We start from the raw sequence: 17,524 nt of genomic DNA on the forward strand, positions 1-17,524 counted from the left end.
CTTGGATAATGGCACTTCCATCTGAAGAGCAATGAGATCTCTACTGAGCTAACTGTCTGCAGGTGATACGGTGTCAATAATACATCCATATTTAAGCAGCTTTTTGTGTTGTATTTGATCAGGAGTGATCACCCACTAGCGCAACTCTATTGCCATTCAACAATGGAGCATCACCACTTTGACCAGTGCCTCATGATCCTCAACAGCCCAGTAAGTGGTTACAGAAGAAACGTCTCACCATGCTTTATTAGTGATGTGAAATTTTCATTTTTTAGTATAATTCACCTGAACCATTTATTAATGCTAGTGTGCCCACAGTGATCCTTTAAAATGACTCTCTCCAAAGCCATTTCTTGTTTGAACATAGTGCACCCAGACTATACGATTTAAAGATTTATCATTGCAGTATTAATATTTAAACTGATATTCTTGTTTGCCTTATGTGTCAGTATTAATGTGACCTCAAAAATTAACCTGATTGTTGTCACCCCAAGTGAGTTAAGTTAGTCAGAAATGCCCAGAAAATCTGTGGTCAATCAAATTAATATGTGCGATATAACAGGAGGCACTTCTTTACACAAAATGGGAACATGGATAAAGCTAACTTTATCAGCTATATTGTTGAAGCTGACACCCTGGCTTCTTACAGAAACAGCTGGATAAGATCCTTGTATTAATAATCTGCTAACTCTGAAATGGGAAAGATGGGCTGAAAAGCCTCCTCTCATTTGCAATCTGTATGCTGATGACAGCTCTAAATGAACAGGACTTTTAAATTACATTTCAGTGCAGAAAAAATGAAATCATGCAGCCCATCACTTTGAGCAGGTGTGAACTGCTAAGCACTTGCATATCAGCTCATCATGCCCAATTTAAGAAAAAAATATTGCTAAGAGTATGTCTCTTGAATATGTATTACCAATAATTACTCCTAACACAGCTTTCCCTATAGAGAGTGATGGGAGTCATTAAGGGAGTCAATTCATTACGAAAACAGCCAAAACTGACAAACACTACAATTTCGTGACATTTTAAGTTAATTAAAGTCCCGTTAAATAAACCCCTACTAGTGGCAGTATGGCCTGAAACATTTTTCTTTGGCATAATTATCAAGTGTGTACTGGTTGATGTTATTCTGTGGAACTTTACAATTCAGGGAATAAGTAATAGTTGAAGAATATTGTTAATGCAATAAAGACAAAAGTAGAAATCCTACCCATAGCTTTCTCTATCTGAGGGAGGAGCTGAAGGGCTCACTGCACTGAAAATCTCTGCCTTTTAAGGTGCTGAGCCTCTTCCCTTGCCTTTTCTTTCTGGCTGTTGTAGTTGTATAAAGGAGACCCAGCTATGTATTGAGGCATCTGCTTCTCCTTTGTTTTGCTCTTATTTCTGCACTGTCACATGCAACTGTGTGAGGGAATTGTGCGACTGGATATTCCCATTATATTAATGAGTTTACAGTACCAACCCCTTCTTTTCCAGGGAAACCAGATTTTGAGCGGCCTTTCCCTAGAGGAGTACAAAACAACCCTGAAGATGATTGAAAGGGCTGTTCTTGCCACAGACCTGGCTCTGTATATGAAGTACGTAACAGGTGACAGGTGCAGGGACTCAGGGAAAGATGCAGCCTGGAAAGCTTCTCAAACGGGAGCTAGATAACCTATTTCATAGCTTGTGTTGCACAGTGCGTACCCACTGTTTTTATTGCAATTAAATTACAAAACTGAATTTGACTTATATAATCATTTTAAAAAGTAACTGTTTATGTCCACTTTAGAAAAAATGTTGAAAATCAAAACTGTCATACATTTTTAAACAGGCTTTTGCGTAACTCATTATACAGTGTGACTCACTGTGCATGTATTTCAGAACATGTTAGTACTCAGCATTGTTGAAAATTTGTTTGAGCTTGTGCGATAACTTCTGCCATTCACTAAGTACAAGAAATTAGAATGTGACAAAAGACTTTTTAATACATGTATTTTTAACATTGAAAATATGTGTTTCCATACCTCAATATACTTTAGAAATCCATTGTGCATTTTCACCTGTAAGTACTAATTTAGTAACATTAACTGAATAACCTATTTGAGTAATGAGTGGACTGATACGATACTGTATGTATGTGGAAAATGGAAGGTCCTACATTTCTTTTTTCTCTCCCTATTACTTCTTGATTGAGAATGTCTGACATGTGGAAGGAAAAATATGTTTGTGAGTTTATGTGTGTAAAGGTGATGTTTGCATACAAACATACAGTACAGTATTGTAAAAGACATGGGTTTGTTGATTTCAATGACCCTGGAATGATGTTACTGTACAGGAGGTGTTGCCGAAAGGGAATGTCAATACACTCTGGGAAAGCTCCGATGTTTCTTTCCCAGTGCTTGTTCATCAATGATGAGATGATGTAACTCTGGGAAAATCCATAGAATAAACAAATTTATTCCATTAAATTTCTGTATATTCTGTAGATGACTACTGCCACATGTTCGTATGATATTATGATATCAGTGGGGGGTTAAATCCATAGGGAGTATCTGGATTTGAGCATCATTTTTATTCGATACAGGAACAGTGCAATTACTATATTCTTGGATTCACTTCTCATTGTGTATGGCTTTTCCGCTGTATAAAAAAATCAATCTAACCAGTGGCTGGTGTAACTTTGGAAAGTAATAATAATTTCATTCCTTGACAGGAAACGAGGAGAATTCTTTGAACTCACAAAGAGCAATCGGTTCACCTGGGAAGATGAATATCACAGGGACTTGTTAAGGTCAGAAGGGTCAGACCGGGATTACACTGCAAAAAATATTCTAAAAAGTCCTACATGCTGCTTGCAGTGACTGTGCAAAAAGTTTTTGTTACAATAAATTAACCTCAGAGTTAGTTACTGAAAAAGTGAAATATAAACAGTAGTCAGCCACACGAAGACGCGGGGTTCTTACAGCTGAAAAAATCTCCTCTTTTAGGGTTGGTGCCTTAGGAATGAATTATTGAACCAGGCCTCAGCTTCAGCTATTCTTGGAGAGGTCTACTGTTTTTAACTTGATTCCACATACTGTACTTGAAAGTGTTGAGTTTTTCCAAGCTTTGCCAGCGTACCTTCTTTATTGAATGAAATCATGTTAAAAGAATTATTTGATCCTCAAAACACATCACTGGAAAATGTTTATATTACTGTCACCTGTAGTCATTTTTCACTCATTTTTCACCGTCACTCACGAAGCTAATGTTTCTGACTGGAGGAGAGGACATTCAGGCCCACAGGTGCGATGCAAGTTCAGCCCTTGAAGAGGTTCTCTCCTCCATCACTCTTCTAACTCAACAAGATTCCCTTCTTGAACTGTGCATATCATTGTGAGCCCATTTTTTGTCTATCCACTGAGTTTCACTGATGTTATGTTTTACTGTAGGTCAATGCTCATGACTGCGTGTGATATATCTGCAATAACAAAACCCTGGCCTGTCCAGCGAAGGGTAAGAATCAAGCTAACTTAACAAATAACAGATTCACCTTTTCAGGGTTACAGCACCTCTGACTCCTGTAGAAGTTTTAAAGGTGTCAGCATTCACAAGGCAATCTGCACAGACAGTTATGAAAGGGACAAAGATGATACTGTAAATACAGCATAGAAGAGCCCCCCTGATAGTGTTGTTCATTATCATAATCTTTCATTATTATTATTATTGTTCAACTGCATATTAGGGCAATTGGAAATAAGGCAAGGATCATTTAAACAGAATTAATTATCCAACACCATTGTAACAGATTTGTCTCTCACATGCTACTCAGCCTGACCACTGTTAAAAAACAATACTGAACATGTTTTCAGAATACATCAAATCAACACTCTCTTGCAAATATGCATTTAATTCTTATTATTGTTTTATTGAGTTACAAGTGTAAGACAGAAGACAATGCAGAAACTTTGTTCCTTCTATAACTGTATTATAGTTATGTTCGCTAGTGTTTTATAAACTAGAATGTTCTTGTTAATACCAATCATTAATTGTATATGCTCATATACAGTACAGATTTGTACAATGAACCATGCACAAATTCACAGATCCAATAACAATACATTCTTTTGATGCTTTCAAAGAATAAATAAAATGAATCACATTATTTACAAACCTATCTAATGCCGTTACATCAATATATCTGTAAGCAATCTGACTTTCCTTTTTTTAGATAGCTGAGTTGGTTGCCACCGAATTTTTTGAACAAGGAGATAAAGAGAGAAGAGAGCTGAATATAGAGCCAATTGTAAGTGTTCTATAAATTGCCTTAATTGTTTTTTAGATTTTTAAATTATCATAATTTCTTCAGATTTAAGAAGAGTAGAATATGGTTTAAAAATGCACCTTTTACTGTACATTTGAGAAACATGACTAGATGTACCTGTATTTTAAAAGCTCAAGAAGTTTATCTGCAGTTTCCTTGTAACATGAAATCCTTCTCATATGAACAAAAGAAAGGTCACAATGAAGAGGATGTTATACAGCCCATTGGTTATTGAATAATCCTTTAAAAGGCTTTGCACTGAGACATTTCAGTAAATCTTCCTTTTCTTCCAGGATCTAATGAACAGAGAGAAGAGAGATAAAATTCCAAGCATGCAGGTGGCATTTATTGATGCAATCTGCATACAGTTATATGAGGTATGTATGAAGGTTATAGTACTTGACTGTTATGTATAGGTTTTACTGTGGGCTTTCTTCCTAACATTAATCAAGACATTCAAATTTTTATTTTTTATGGATGTATTATTTTTACATTTCTGACAAACACATAGATAATATCTGTTTTGTATAAACTAGGTTAAAAATGTTCAATTGGCATTTCAGTGTCAGTAATACATTTGTGTGGAGAGATTACATTAACAGTATGCTGTGATGACAACCCCTAGTTTGCTACATTCTTTGTGTCTTTATTCTATTGCTGATACAGTTTTACACTTCTGAAGTAGGCAAAACGGCCTCTGTACTGGAACAGTCAGAGGAGCAGCATTAGCTGCATGGATTGCTGCTATAGGATTGAACTTCAGTGTTATGGTGACAGCTGTTCAGCAATTGATCTCAAAAGTCAATTTGGTCTCAGGTGACCATAGGGAGCAGAAAGGATTACTGAATACTCACACAACAAGGCTGGAGAATGTGGAATGTGAGGTTACCAAGCTGAAGGGCTGTCGCTGCTGTGATTCCATTGGATTCGTGAACCCTAAATATTTTCCAAGCTTGGTCAAGCAGGATGTGGGCATGGAGAAATGACACAGAATATATGAAGATCACTCATTTGGACACTAACAGACGCTGATAAGCAATTGCTTTGCACTGATAAATGGTCCATTGTGTGCTGTGCCTTTACACCTACGAACAATTACTTTCGAAAGCAAATGTGCAAATCTAATCTTTTGCACATCTGAGGCGTACATTTTTTGCTAACTTTTTGCAAGGACTTCAGCCCAGCCACTGCACAACAGATATGTGGAGTGAGGGAACAGTAAGTGAAGTGGGTATCTAGTTGCTACCTGTTGTGCTCAAACTTTTCCATGTTCTCTGTTAGTATCTGTTTACCCGGCACAGGAAGCAGAGCAACGCATTGGCTCTGTTATTATGTTTGTTGTTCATTAGACTGTTGTTAAATTAGGTATGTTGTTGAGGCCAATATATTGACTTCTCTCAAATTCAGAAATGCCCAGGTCCGCACAATAGAAGGCACCATCTTCTGGATGAGATACTAGAACACAGGCCTGGTTGTTTAGTCACATCCCATGGCACTGTTCAGAAGGGTGAGAGTATTAGGATCAGTGTCATGTTTAAATTCCACTCTGGGTGGTATTCCTAAAGTCACCTTTTAAATGAGGTGGTTGAATTTCACACGCAAACCGTGGAGTGTGGCAGGTGGTTCATAATGGTGGGTGCTTTACTTCCCTGGTCGCTGAAGTGAAAGCACTTTGAGGTTCTTTGGAATGAAAAGCACTCTGTAAATGTACAGTATGGCATTATTACATGTATTAAAAGATATCAAGGATAATTCTGAATGCTTGAAAAAACATCTCACACAAATATAAGACAAACAAATAAATCAAGAAATACAAAAACGAGGTTTGTACACAGTACAGCCCAAAACGTATACTATAAGTAATAGCTAGTAGCTGTAATCCAAAGGACATGCTGTATTTTTTTATTAATAATCCTGGTTTCTGATTTTCCTTTTGAAGGTCATTTTGCTTCTACTGTTATTACAGAAATTTCAATAATCTTTTTTTTCTCTTTCTGGTGTCTTGCAGACACTTGCTTTGATGTCAGAGAACTGCCTGCCCTTACTCGAAGGCTGTAAGAAGAATCGACAGAATTGGAAACTCTTGGCAGAACAGGGTGAGAAAGAGATCAATGGAGCATCATAGCACTTTGGATATTTAACTGAAACACCACTCTGATCCATGATCCCTTTCAGGGTCTTATAAAGACAGTTTTAGTTTTGCAGTAGAAGAAGATTAGAACTTTCACATTTTTAAGCTTTATTTATTATTGTTTTTTGCACAACATTTTTTCTAAACATCTTGGTTTATCCAATATACTCAAACCTTTATTGGAAATATGAAACACAGAAAATAAAGACTTTCCTGCATCAAAATGACCAATTGTCAATTTTAGGTGACAATTGGACTTTTTTTTTGCCTGTGAATTCTTAACTGTGTAGACTGAAGGTTTTAACTCTTGAAAACACCATTAAAGCCATTAAAGAAATCCACAGAAAGAAGAGAGATTAAAGCCTTCCTAGTCGTATTTTATGTTTGCATCGGTAAATATTTATTGAAGTGTACTTTTCTAATGTTATTCAGGGTTAGCTTAGTGTTACTGTCTTTATAAAAATGGAGATTTCCTGGTCTATCATATAATAGTAACTGACTGTTAGCTGGTCAGGTATTGCTTGTAGGTCACAAATACACATTTTATACCTCCTCATACATAGACAAATATATGGTTCCTTTGTAAAATAATTAATATAAAATTTGTCCTCCTTAGGTTATGATTGATATAAAGACAACCCTGCTCCATTTCAGTGTATTAATATAACATTTTCAGTTTCACCATTTGCTTAAACTAACTCAGGCCCCTGTTAATTGTGTTATTGGTCTAACATGAGAGATGGGGAGCTTTATTATTAAATGTGATACTGTATCTTTCAGTAAATTGCCTATTTTTAATGTACTTTTTTCCATCGTAAACCTACCATCCTCTCATAACCTTTATTTAATGAAATTGCCGAAGAGACACATCTTTTATAATCTTCCAGTTATGCTCCTTTTCCAAAGTACTGCAATTATTAACCATGGAAATATTTTATTATTAAGTATAATTTAATGTAAACTCCTTAACTCCGAACTGATTGTCTTTCAAATGATGGGAAACAAAAGTTTTAAGCCTTGAACGTACATACATTCAGATCTCCCTTCTTTTCTTTTAAAATTAAATTTGAACATTACAGTTTTTTGTTACACACCCACACTATTTTTGAAATCATCAATTGTTTATTAACACAGCTGTATGGATACAGTCCTTGTTCTTCACGGGGAGAAGGAGGATCCATTAATAGACACCCCTCTGATACACCTAACGATCAGAGCTATTTGTCATTTGATGCACTGCAAGGTTCTGTGAGCCTTAAATTTGTTAGAGCAGACTAAAGGAACAATGTGTTTCTCACACCAATCACTGCAAGCCTGCAAATGCCTGGACGATTAATGCAATGGACCCACAGCTGTCCTAAGTGTCTATCTGGGAAAACCCTATGTTCCAGTTCTGGCTCTTGAAGAACTCAGACAGTGGAACTCAGCCAGCTGTCTATCACTTCCTGGCCACAGTTGGCTAATGGCATGACCACAGCTGTACCCCAAGTCATTTACACCACAGTGCTCAGCCTTGGAAAGGCTTAACTCTTTTAAACAAGTAACCTAAGAACAGCACTTGTGTTTAAAAGGTCATGTGGTATTGTAGACCTTTCTGCACATCTGAAACATGAATGAGAAAATTTCAATGCAACTGATTTACATTACAAGCCAAAGACTATAAATACAGTATGTGATTGAAGCGTGTTAAAAAGTAGATGTGGGCACATACTGGGGATAAATTTTCTTTTCCCTTGATTTGTTGTCACATAATCACTGGTTTCTCAAAACAATCCAGGGAATATAGTGGTTAAGTGTACATCTCTAAATATTATACAGCGGTTTCTTGTCAATTACATTTTTACATAAACCTACAAAGGTTTATGATTTACATCGTTTTCATAAGATATTATCCTGCCCGACAAGACTTTGACAGTAATAAAAAGGCCATTGTGAATATGTATAGTTTAGTATGTTGTTTTAGCATTTTATCCAGGTGAGTTCACTTTGTTAGAGATCACATGGACAGACTTTTACATGTACAGTATGTTGTGGGCTTTGCAAACATTTTTTTTTGTTTTTCGCTTTTATTTATAGACTGTTAAATGACAGCGTTACTATTAACATGCTATTTAAAAATATGAACAGTTCTAATAATATTACCTACCCCTTACTCCAGAGTTAGGGTAAGGGATGTGGTGTAGGCTACGGTCAGAGTTATAGTTTTGTTTCTAAAATCCAGCTGGTCTAAAGTAGAGGTAGGCTATTGTCACATGTACAGTATGTCCTTTGCAATATCTGGGGACTACTTTAACAGTCTTATAGGATTATAGGATTATGTGTCCTGTCAGAACCAATGGCCTGAACAGGGGAGACAGCACACTCTGGCTGTATTTGTTGTCCTCTCTGTCAGGCGAGCAGTTAAGTTAAACTGTAAACTGATACAAAAACATTCTGTCCAAATCTCTGTTCCTTGTCTTTTTACTGGCTACATTCCACCAAAACAAAGTATGATCATGAGAATATGACTTGCTTGCTTAGGTTCCAGCATTCAAGGCATGACCAAAATCAGCTATTTCTCTTTCTGTTACATAACCCTGTTGCCTTAGGTCAAACTTTGGCATAGTCACTATGCTGTTGGGGAAACCTTGTCCTCTGGGCCCCAGAATTTCATTTCTGGATTGAGGTACCTACAGTATTGTCAAACAGTAATCCACTCCTTGCCTCTCTATTAATAATATATGTGATTTATACAACATTTAGAAATGCCATTTGTAAAACCTGATCTAAATCTTAACAAATCTTAAAATAAACTCCTAAAAATGCTTATAGGACATTTTAGGTGTTTTATTTTACTGTTCATTTTGAACTGTTTTTAATCTCGTCGTATACCTAATTTGACCTATCACGTTCTGTCTATCTCAATTCTGGTGAAGAGTGGAGTTAGTGCTTTATGGTCACCTGAGGGGTTAAAAAGCACAAAACAGTTCCAAATTTAAAAGGCCAATGCCAAAAAAGACAAAATACATATCAGGCTGTCACCACTCACTTGAGAAAGATCCCAGGTTAGAGATGGCTTGAGCTGACAGTAAGTCACCTAAAAACTATATATGTGGCCTTATCTTTTCATAGACTGCAACACAATATTTTTGTATGCATGCATCTATTTGTTGCAACATAATAAGATGTAATAAGAAAAGTTCTAAACCTGGATAACACCTTTTTATCTGTGAATTTACTTTTGTTGGGGTCTTTCATTGACACAGTACTTCAACTCAAACATAACAGCCCCTTTTTAATATATCTTAACAATTGTAAATGAGGGAATGTAAAAAAGGAGTTAATGTCAAGCAGCATGTAGCCTATGTAAGTGACAAGACTGTTCCATATATTAATAACAGGAAAATAATTTAAAATGGGGATTTAAACTGCATCCACCCATAGAACTTGTCATACTGTAGTAATGAAGCCTTGTATGAGTATTTCTTAAAGAAGGCTATACATTTTCTGTTAAATGTTGTTGTAATATGTCTCATGCTTATTTTTGTCACATAAAATGAATAGTTTATATTTTAGATTATTTAAACTCTAGAAAATACTTTCACTAGCACAATATTTATTTTTGAACTAATCAGCACCTTTTATATTTTAATATTATAGAGTAATATAATGGTCAAAAGGCCACTTGTTATGGTCCACATTTCTTGTGCGAGGGAACCTTACCTTGTAGCTAGACGTTTTGACTGATGTATTCTTGAACTATATCTGTATAAAAGTCTTATCTACTTTCATGTAATACAATTGTGTTTTGTTGTAGTGTGTTTATTGATTTAGAGCTATGACAATGTAATGAAAATTATATTTCTTTGTATTCCTTTGCATTCTGTTAAAAAGCTTTGTATTGTAATACCTACTGTTAACACTTTCTAAAAAGAAGCATTGTGTATGAATAAATAGTACACATTAGTAAAAAGTGTTTTTCCTACAGTAAATGATGATCCTTGTATGTTTTTATTATTATCGTTTTTTTATACTTTAGTTGTGGAAAATGTTAAAAAATAAGAGCCAAGCAAGACACTAGAAACACTTCCATCACAAATAATTTTTAGTGCAATATAAGTGCAATATTACAACATGTAAAGGACATTAGAGATAAAGTAATTTGCACTCAGTATCCTTATTTGTACTTGAAATATGAGTCCAGAATTAATACGTATAAGATAATAATTATGAAAACCATTTTTAGCTGTTTGGAAAAAAAATATTTGTTTTTGTATGCCGTTTAATTCAATCTTTCAGTTTTTAAAACCACCTTTGAAATAAATTCAACAATTAATTTTAGTGGATGGTTTTGCTATCCTGTAGTGAGTGTGAATTTGTTTTTTTTTCCTCTTCCACAAAGTGCTTCTATATTGCTTCCAAATAATTTTTCATATGGTTAGAATCACTAACCATATGAAATTGGTTGCGATCCCTCTAATCACCACGTGAAAATTAAATTTAAGTCTGAAACACCACTTTAGCAATTCTTTGTAATTTGCTGCCTTTCCTAGCAAGCCTATTAAGATTCATCTGCATTTTACAAAAATATCAGGGACAAAACTGGAAATGTGGTTCCACCTGCTGGACAATTTGAGACAATGTCCAGCCCTTGGCATTCATTGATTTCCACATACTGTATCTGCAAGTTATACTGACTGAGCTTCCACAGACATTTGACAAATTGCACTTGGGATGTATTTACAGACTACGTGTAAAACAACTTGATAAATCCTGAGACTGTATTTTCATAAAAAATAACCAGTGGAGACTGTGTCACTAAACTTAAAATATGAGTTGCATTTATATAACAAGCGTTTAATAAATTTTATTTAAAAAATAGATCTAAATAGTGCATTGTAAATCTTGAGCTTAACTTTCAGTTTCACAATGTTCCTTAAACTCACCTGTAAGCTTTTTGTTTGCTTTTTTATTGGTCCTCCAACTCGATCAACTTCATGATCAGAACACAGGAGTATCTACATAAACACTGAGAACCTCAAGCTTAGCTTCCTCCAGCTCTGATTTGGCCATGCAGTAGTGGGTGTTCCTATACATGCACTATACAAACAGTACTTTGTAATGGTATTCAGACCCTCATACAGTTTTCCTATTTTATTTTATACACAACCTATTTCATGCACTCAGCAAAAAAACAAAAAGAAGTGAACAGATATTTAACATGAAACAAAAATAGAAATTTACTAAATTGTGTAAGCAAATATTTTGCTGTGGTAAACCAAACTAATTCAGGTGCGCAAAATGAATATTAATGAGCAACCTAATTAGTTGAGTAGCCTCTGTTTTAATATAATAGTGGTTCACATGATTTAAGAACAAGTACAACTCTATATGGTTTCTCAGTCAGGAAGTAAATTTCAGGCAAAAGTTCCAACTATGAAGATCTACAGTAGGTACTTTCAAAATAATTCAGGGATAAAACTGTTGAGAATATACAGTATTAAATCACATCTGTGGGCACAGTTCTTTTTCTTAGTAAGAGACGGAACATCCTAGTTAAAGGTCTATGGACAATATTCTCCATGTCCTTGAATACAAATGGGAAAATATAACAACTTGCTGATAGTATTAAGCTGCCTTAGCCCTCACAGAATCAATTTCAATTATACTAAAATTACCCAGTACTAACAGAGATCATTCCATAACATGGAGCATGTTGTTGACGTCTTCTACTTTAATAACTATGTTAAATATTTATTGAATTTGAGAGACTACAGATTTAACGGTGAGTTACTGTATGTGAGGGCAAAAGCACTGCTTGAAGACAACCAGAAAAGGCTACTCATGAGAAACTCTTTGTGGAGGACATAAACTGTTTTCTTGGCCTTACATTTTAAGATACGTTTATGAATATAACCCCTGTGAGTAGTGATTCTAAAAACAATTGTAAATATATTGTAAAAAGCAACATAGCTGCTCACAGGTGGTCTCACAAGCACAACAAAAATGCAGATCCTTTATCAAATGCACATATTCTAATATAGAATTTCTACATAAACCTTAACTAACTCTGTGAACTAACACTGACAGCACATGCTTGTCATCCCTACATTCTTATAGGCATTTTGAATGCATATTCTTAGATAATATCACATTTGTAAAATCATACATCAACCTTATTCATCAGTTGCCTAAGGTCAAAGACCTGCACTCTTAGTTGTGAATAAAATCACAGTACAAGTACAAACAAGGGACTCAGTGTGATGTTAAGGGACTTCAGCAAAAATCCTGAATAAAGTTGCCTGTCAGCATCTCAACATTACTGTATGTTTAGAGTTTTACAGACAACACATTGGAAGTGAGAAAAACTTCAATGGTCTTGCAGCAGATGGTTGCTATGTAATACTATGTATTGTAATATGTGGAAAAACATTCTGGCACAGACAGCTTCACAAGCTGAATCCAAAAGCTGTGAACATGAAATCAGTTTGGCATTCACTGCAGCTGTCTGCATGCAAATCAATGAACCAACTTAACAGTGCATCTTACAAAACCAGATACACTTTGAACATAGCATTAAATTATATTATATAATTCATAGTCTGGAATATTGAAAATCTCAGCATATTTATTTCGGCTCTGGTCCCTAGGGTGCACAAGTAAATGAGTTCCATATCCATAAGTACTGTGGCAATCAAAAGTACTCACATGGGCTCAGAGGAATGAGGAGATGGAATCTTTAGTTTAAAGTGGAATAAGTAAAAAAATATTTTATTTAGCAATAATAAAATCCTTATTTGTAATGACAAGCTCATTTCCCAGCTCGTTATTACAAATCACGTCATTATAGCATAACAGGGAGACCAGGCTCCCTCCCATGTTCACGTCAAGAACAGCGTATCCTGGCTCTCACTCCTTCTACACCCAAGCATGGCCAGTGTGAGAGACTTCTTGCCAGTACAAACTGTACTGCAAGAATCTCGAGCAGTTCTTAAGCACGCACCCAGCCTTAATCGGAAAAAAAGATATGCGTAAATGGTGGTGACGAGGACAGAAGAACATTTAAAACAGTTGACTCACAGGCTGGGTTCACACAGCCTGCAGTCCCATCTCCTCTCCCCAGAGCACCGTGGCCATGACAATATTTGGTATAAACCAAAACCAATATTCGGATTAAACCAAAACTTAAACCAAAAAAATGGATTTCCGCTTCATCAGCCCACTTAGCACCCTGCAGGCACAAACAACAAATTAACTAACCTGGTGCTTACAAGGGTGCAGCAGTTAGGCTGCTCCTGACCAGACCATGACTATGAATTCATTGGCCAGGCAGCGTACAGACAATGTGCGGTTTGTTGTAGTAAATAGGTCTTTTGGCAGATGGCACTGTTGGAAATAAAATCACACTATCCAACCCTGTTATTTTTTGTCATGTATAATCAGTGAAAAGATTCAGTTGAGAAATGTGTGCTGAAACTTGTCAATCAATTTTTCAGCCTACAAGTCACAGACTAAAAGCTACAATACTTTGCTGATGAATTGTATTACAAATTGCACTGTTGCTAACTTCACAGTTGGACAGATTTTACAGTGAATGTGATGATACGCAAAACAGCAGAGGTACAGTATGTTTTCAGAAATACAATTCACAGTGATTGTTCACAATGAAGGAATACCCACATTTGACTGAACTATATGGGAAAAAAGCTTGTTGACTTATTGCATAAAGTCAAGCATTTAAGAGTCTTAATGAAAAACATTTAACTAAAATGGGTCTTCTCCTGAAGCCCTGAATCTTCCTGTTGATTATATATTTGATTTTGGATTTTTGGCCAGTCGCCCTGATCCCCTTTGGGTTTATACGGCTGCCAGCTGGAGTTCGATGCACCAGATGAAGCATTACGTCACACAGATTGCAGGATTTTTGGTGTATTGTACAGCTGTGTAAACATGTGCACTTCTAGTAAAAAATGAGGGGACAGCATACTAAAATATATCAGTGTGACGCCTCTACTTCTCTAAACAAAGGCCAGAAGTCTACTAATTTATCTACAGTATATGTTTAATAATAAATAAGTTAACATTAACATTTATTTTGCTTCTGTCTTTTTCTAAACAATATACTGTACATATTTTGAAAAGGTCATACAGTCACACGCTCCCAAAAATATATAAGTAAAGGAACTAAAATATTGTATTTCTCCTGCAGAACACATTTATCTGATTTAGTGAGAGAAAATGGTAATCACCAACTGTTTTTTGGAGGGAGATGTACTGTAGCAAAAATATTCAGATCCCTCCTATGATGTCCCATTTTGTGAAATTACAGAATAATGCACACCCAACTTAATAGTGAAGTAACTGAGATTTAACATAGACAGAGCACACAAATAGCAAAAGTGTTCATTTAAAAAAAGAGAGATATAACTTATTTTGAAGAAGTGACTAATGACAAGGATTTACAGCACAGTACCTGTGGACTCCTCGGTGTACCCATTTATATAAACTAGTAAATAAGTAAAAATAACCCATAAAATGCTAGGATATATTAGTGAAAAATTTGGAATTGTAGTCAATGGGATTTATGTTACAACTGAACTTTTGCAATTGCATTTGTAAAAAAGCATTTAGTAGACTGTGTACAGTTTGTTTTGCCACAGTATAAAATGAACATTGATCCCTTGGAAATAGTTCAAAAAAGGGAATAAACATTAATTCCAGGACTTGTTGTAAACATGGAGGTTAAAGACATAGAATTTCTTGAACCGAGATGAGCCCAAAGGCTCTTTATGGAAGCACAGTATATAAATTCTTGACAGATTTTGACAAAATCAACATGGAGGAGTACATCAGAAAAACATAAGGAACCAAAGATACACATGGTAGTTAAGAGAGAAGGCTTTTAGGGGTAAAAACAGGAGGCATCACTTTATGCAAAGTATTTCAGAGTGGGAAACAAACTGCCCAGCCATAGTGCTAAACAAGGACTCGGTGGAATCCTTCAAACACTGTCTGGTTATGATGCCTGGTTCAAAACGCAAATGTCAACAAAATGAGCAACATGGGTTGAATTGCCTCCTCTCATTCATGATCTTTCTGATGTTCTTAATAACAATTACGTATTTGTTAGATCACACGGACTGGGTACACACATACGGTAGGCTTAAGTGTCTTTTGTCCTGGCAAAACAACTCCAAGTCTTCATGGTACCATTTATTTAGACCCCAATGATCTTTTACCTGTTTTTTTTAAAAATGTACAGTATTTGTAAGATTCCTTGGATATCTTGGATTCCTTTGAGACATATTAAATAGAATTTAATTTGGCATCAGGCAGGAATTTCTAATGAAAGAAGTAGCCATGGACTTCAAAACTGTCGTTCTGTCCCTCCTTTTAGTTTTCAATCTCTTTCTGCTTCAGCTGTTTTTCTTGTCCTGCTTGCAGCTTTTTGTACTGTATCTGTTGTTGATTGTGCTCTGCAATGCCTGATACTAAACACTGATGTGCCAGAAAACACTTAGCTGTCAGCTGTTATTACACACACATAGTCATCATATTTCTCTCTTTTCTTTTGCCATGGTAGCTGCCTCCCCCAGTCACCCTTCTTTTTTACAGACTTTGTATTTAAAAACTACAATAGCAACTGATAATCAAGCCTGCATCTCTCTTGTATTAATTAGTACTGGAAGTTTCTTCAGTCTTAACTCTGAGACTCAACCGTACACACCAGTAGAAGTGGTAATTGAAGTAAAAGAGAAATGTCTGTTCTAATATTTTATTCTCAAATAGATAAACCAATGTCTGAATCTTTTAATTTTAGTTTAAGTAATATTACCCCAAAATTTTATATATAAACCCAAATATCTTTAACAAAATTCTTACTGTATATACTGTAGCAGACTCCGCAGGTAAAAGATTTGGTCTGCTGTATGTTGCGTTGATACTGTATGTTGTGTTCTGGACCCTGTGAGAAAGGATTCTTTTAATCATTTCTGTATAGTGAAAGAAAGTCAGTGTTTCTCGGAAACAGCACTTATTCATCTAGAATGAAACCTAGAAAGCAAAGCTCTTTGATTAAGTGTATGGCTCTAAGTTAATAAATATCTATAAGTGAGGTCCTAGCATGCTTACTGTACTAAAAATAGAACCCTTGAACCACAGTAAGTGTTCTTTGTGTAAAGATTGGAACATATAAAATTAACTAAGTTATTGCGGGGTCCCTATCTGGTGTTCAAAATCTGCTTCCAAAGTGGACAACTGTTAATATTTCTGTTCTACATAGGTGCACTCTTTCAGGACTCTCTGTGCAGTGTTTGGTGGGCCACAGACCTCTGTGTCAGGGGCACAACAGTTTCGCTGTATTTGGAAGGAAAATAACTCCTCCCAAGTGAACTGGGAGCTAAGGGTCTCCTGTCAACATTCCAACCACAGCTCCAATGTGTATACAGCAGTAATAAATCCCAAATGGGAAGCCAGTAGATGTGTGGTTTTCATTTCAGCAGACCTGAAAGGAAACACAAGGCTTTCTTCAAGAGGCGTCACATATGATTACCTCAGAATGTCCATTTTAAAAGCACTTGGTGAGAGGCTGCTTTTCAACAGGCTTTGCATGATAGAACACTGTCACAAATGGCCTTACATGGGATTGACTAAGAGGGAGTGCATTTCCACTGCACACCATCACACAACAACGAAGGGAGGCCAAGAGGTCAATAGAGCAGAACAATTACAAGTACTAATTAATTTTCCCAAAATTCAGGCTGTAGAAGTAAGCTTTTGTTTCAGCTTAATATCAGCTTAATCTGACCGAAACCCAATGTTCTTGTTACAGATAACAAATAGTGCAGGAGGAAATTCAAGCCAGAATGTTTGTGGGCAATAATAATTTATGAAGTGCAAAAGTGATTTAGGAACTAGTTCATATTTCATCCTAGATTCCAAATAGAATCAAACATGAAAACACTCTGGTTAGTAAAGGAAGTGAAATTAGCAGGTAGTCCATGTGACATTTTTGATGTTGCACAATGTATTGTACTGTATATAGTTTTCAGATTTGGTAATCTCTCTATACAGCCAGGAAGGAGTATTTGACAGTTTGGATTATTCTTGAGGTTGAAATTGAC

General features: G+C 35.8%; 1 protein-coding gene across 3 annotated transcripts in view; it reads left to right on the plus strand.

Annotated features, from left to right (window-relative positions):
* The window catches only part of LOC148840578 (cGMP-specific 3',5'-cyclic phosphodiesterase-like), a 65,144-nt gene extending 54,751 nt beyond the window's left edge, over window positions 1-10,393 (plus strand). For all 3 annotated transcript variants that reach the window (XM_088919818.1, XM_088919817.1, XM_088919816.1), the window contains 7 exons: window positions 123-210; window positions 1,483-1,583; window positions 2,702-2,779; window positions 3,420-3,483; window positions 4,199-4,273; window positions 4,585-4,668; window positions 6,300-10,393. In XM_088919818.1, the coding sequence (XP_088775944.1) occupies window positions 123-210; window positions 1,483-1,583; window positions 2,702-2,779; window positions 3,420-3,483; window positions 4,199-4,273; window positions 4,585-4,668; window positions 6,300-6,416 (607 nt within the window). In that variant the 3' untranslated portion in view covers window positions 6,417-10,393. The remainder of the gene's footprint in view (window positions 1-122; window positions 211-1,482; window positions 1,584-2,701; window positions 2,780-3,419; window positions 3,484-4,198; window positions 4,274-4,584; window positions 4,669-6,299) is intronic.
* Window positions 10,394-17,524: the final 7,131 nt, after the last annotated feature.

The sequence above is a fragment of the Atractosteus spatula genome, chromosome 1 (genome assembly GCF_055471065.1).
Source record: "Atractosteus spatula isolate fAtrSpa1 chromosome 1, fAtrSpa1.hap1, whole genome shotgun sequence".
Lineage (NCBI taxonomy): Eukaryota > Metazoa > Chordata > Actinopteri > Semionotiformes > Lepisosteidae > Atractosteus > Atractosteus spatula.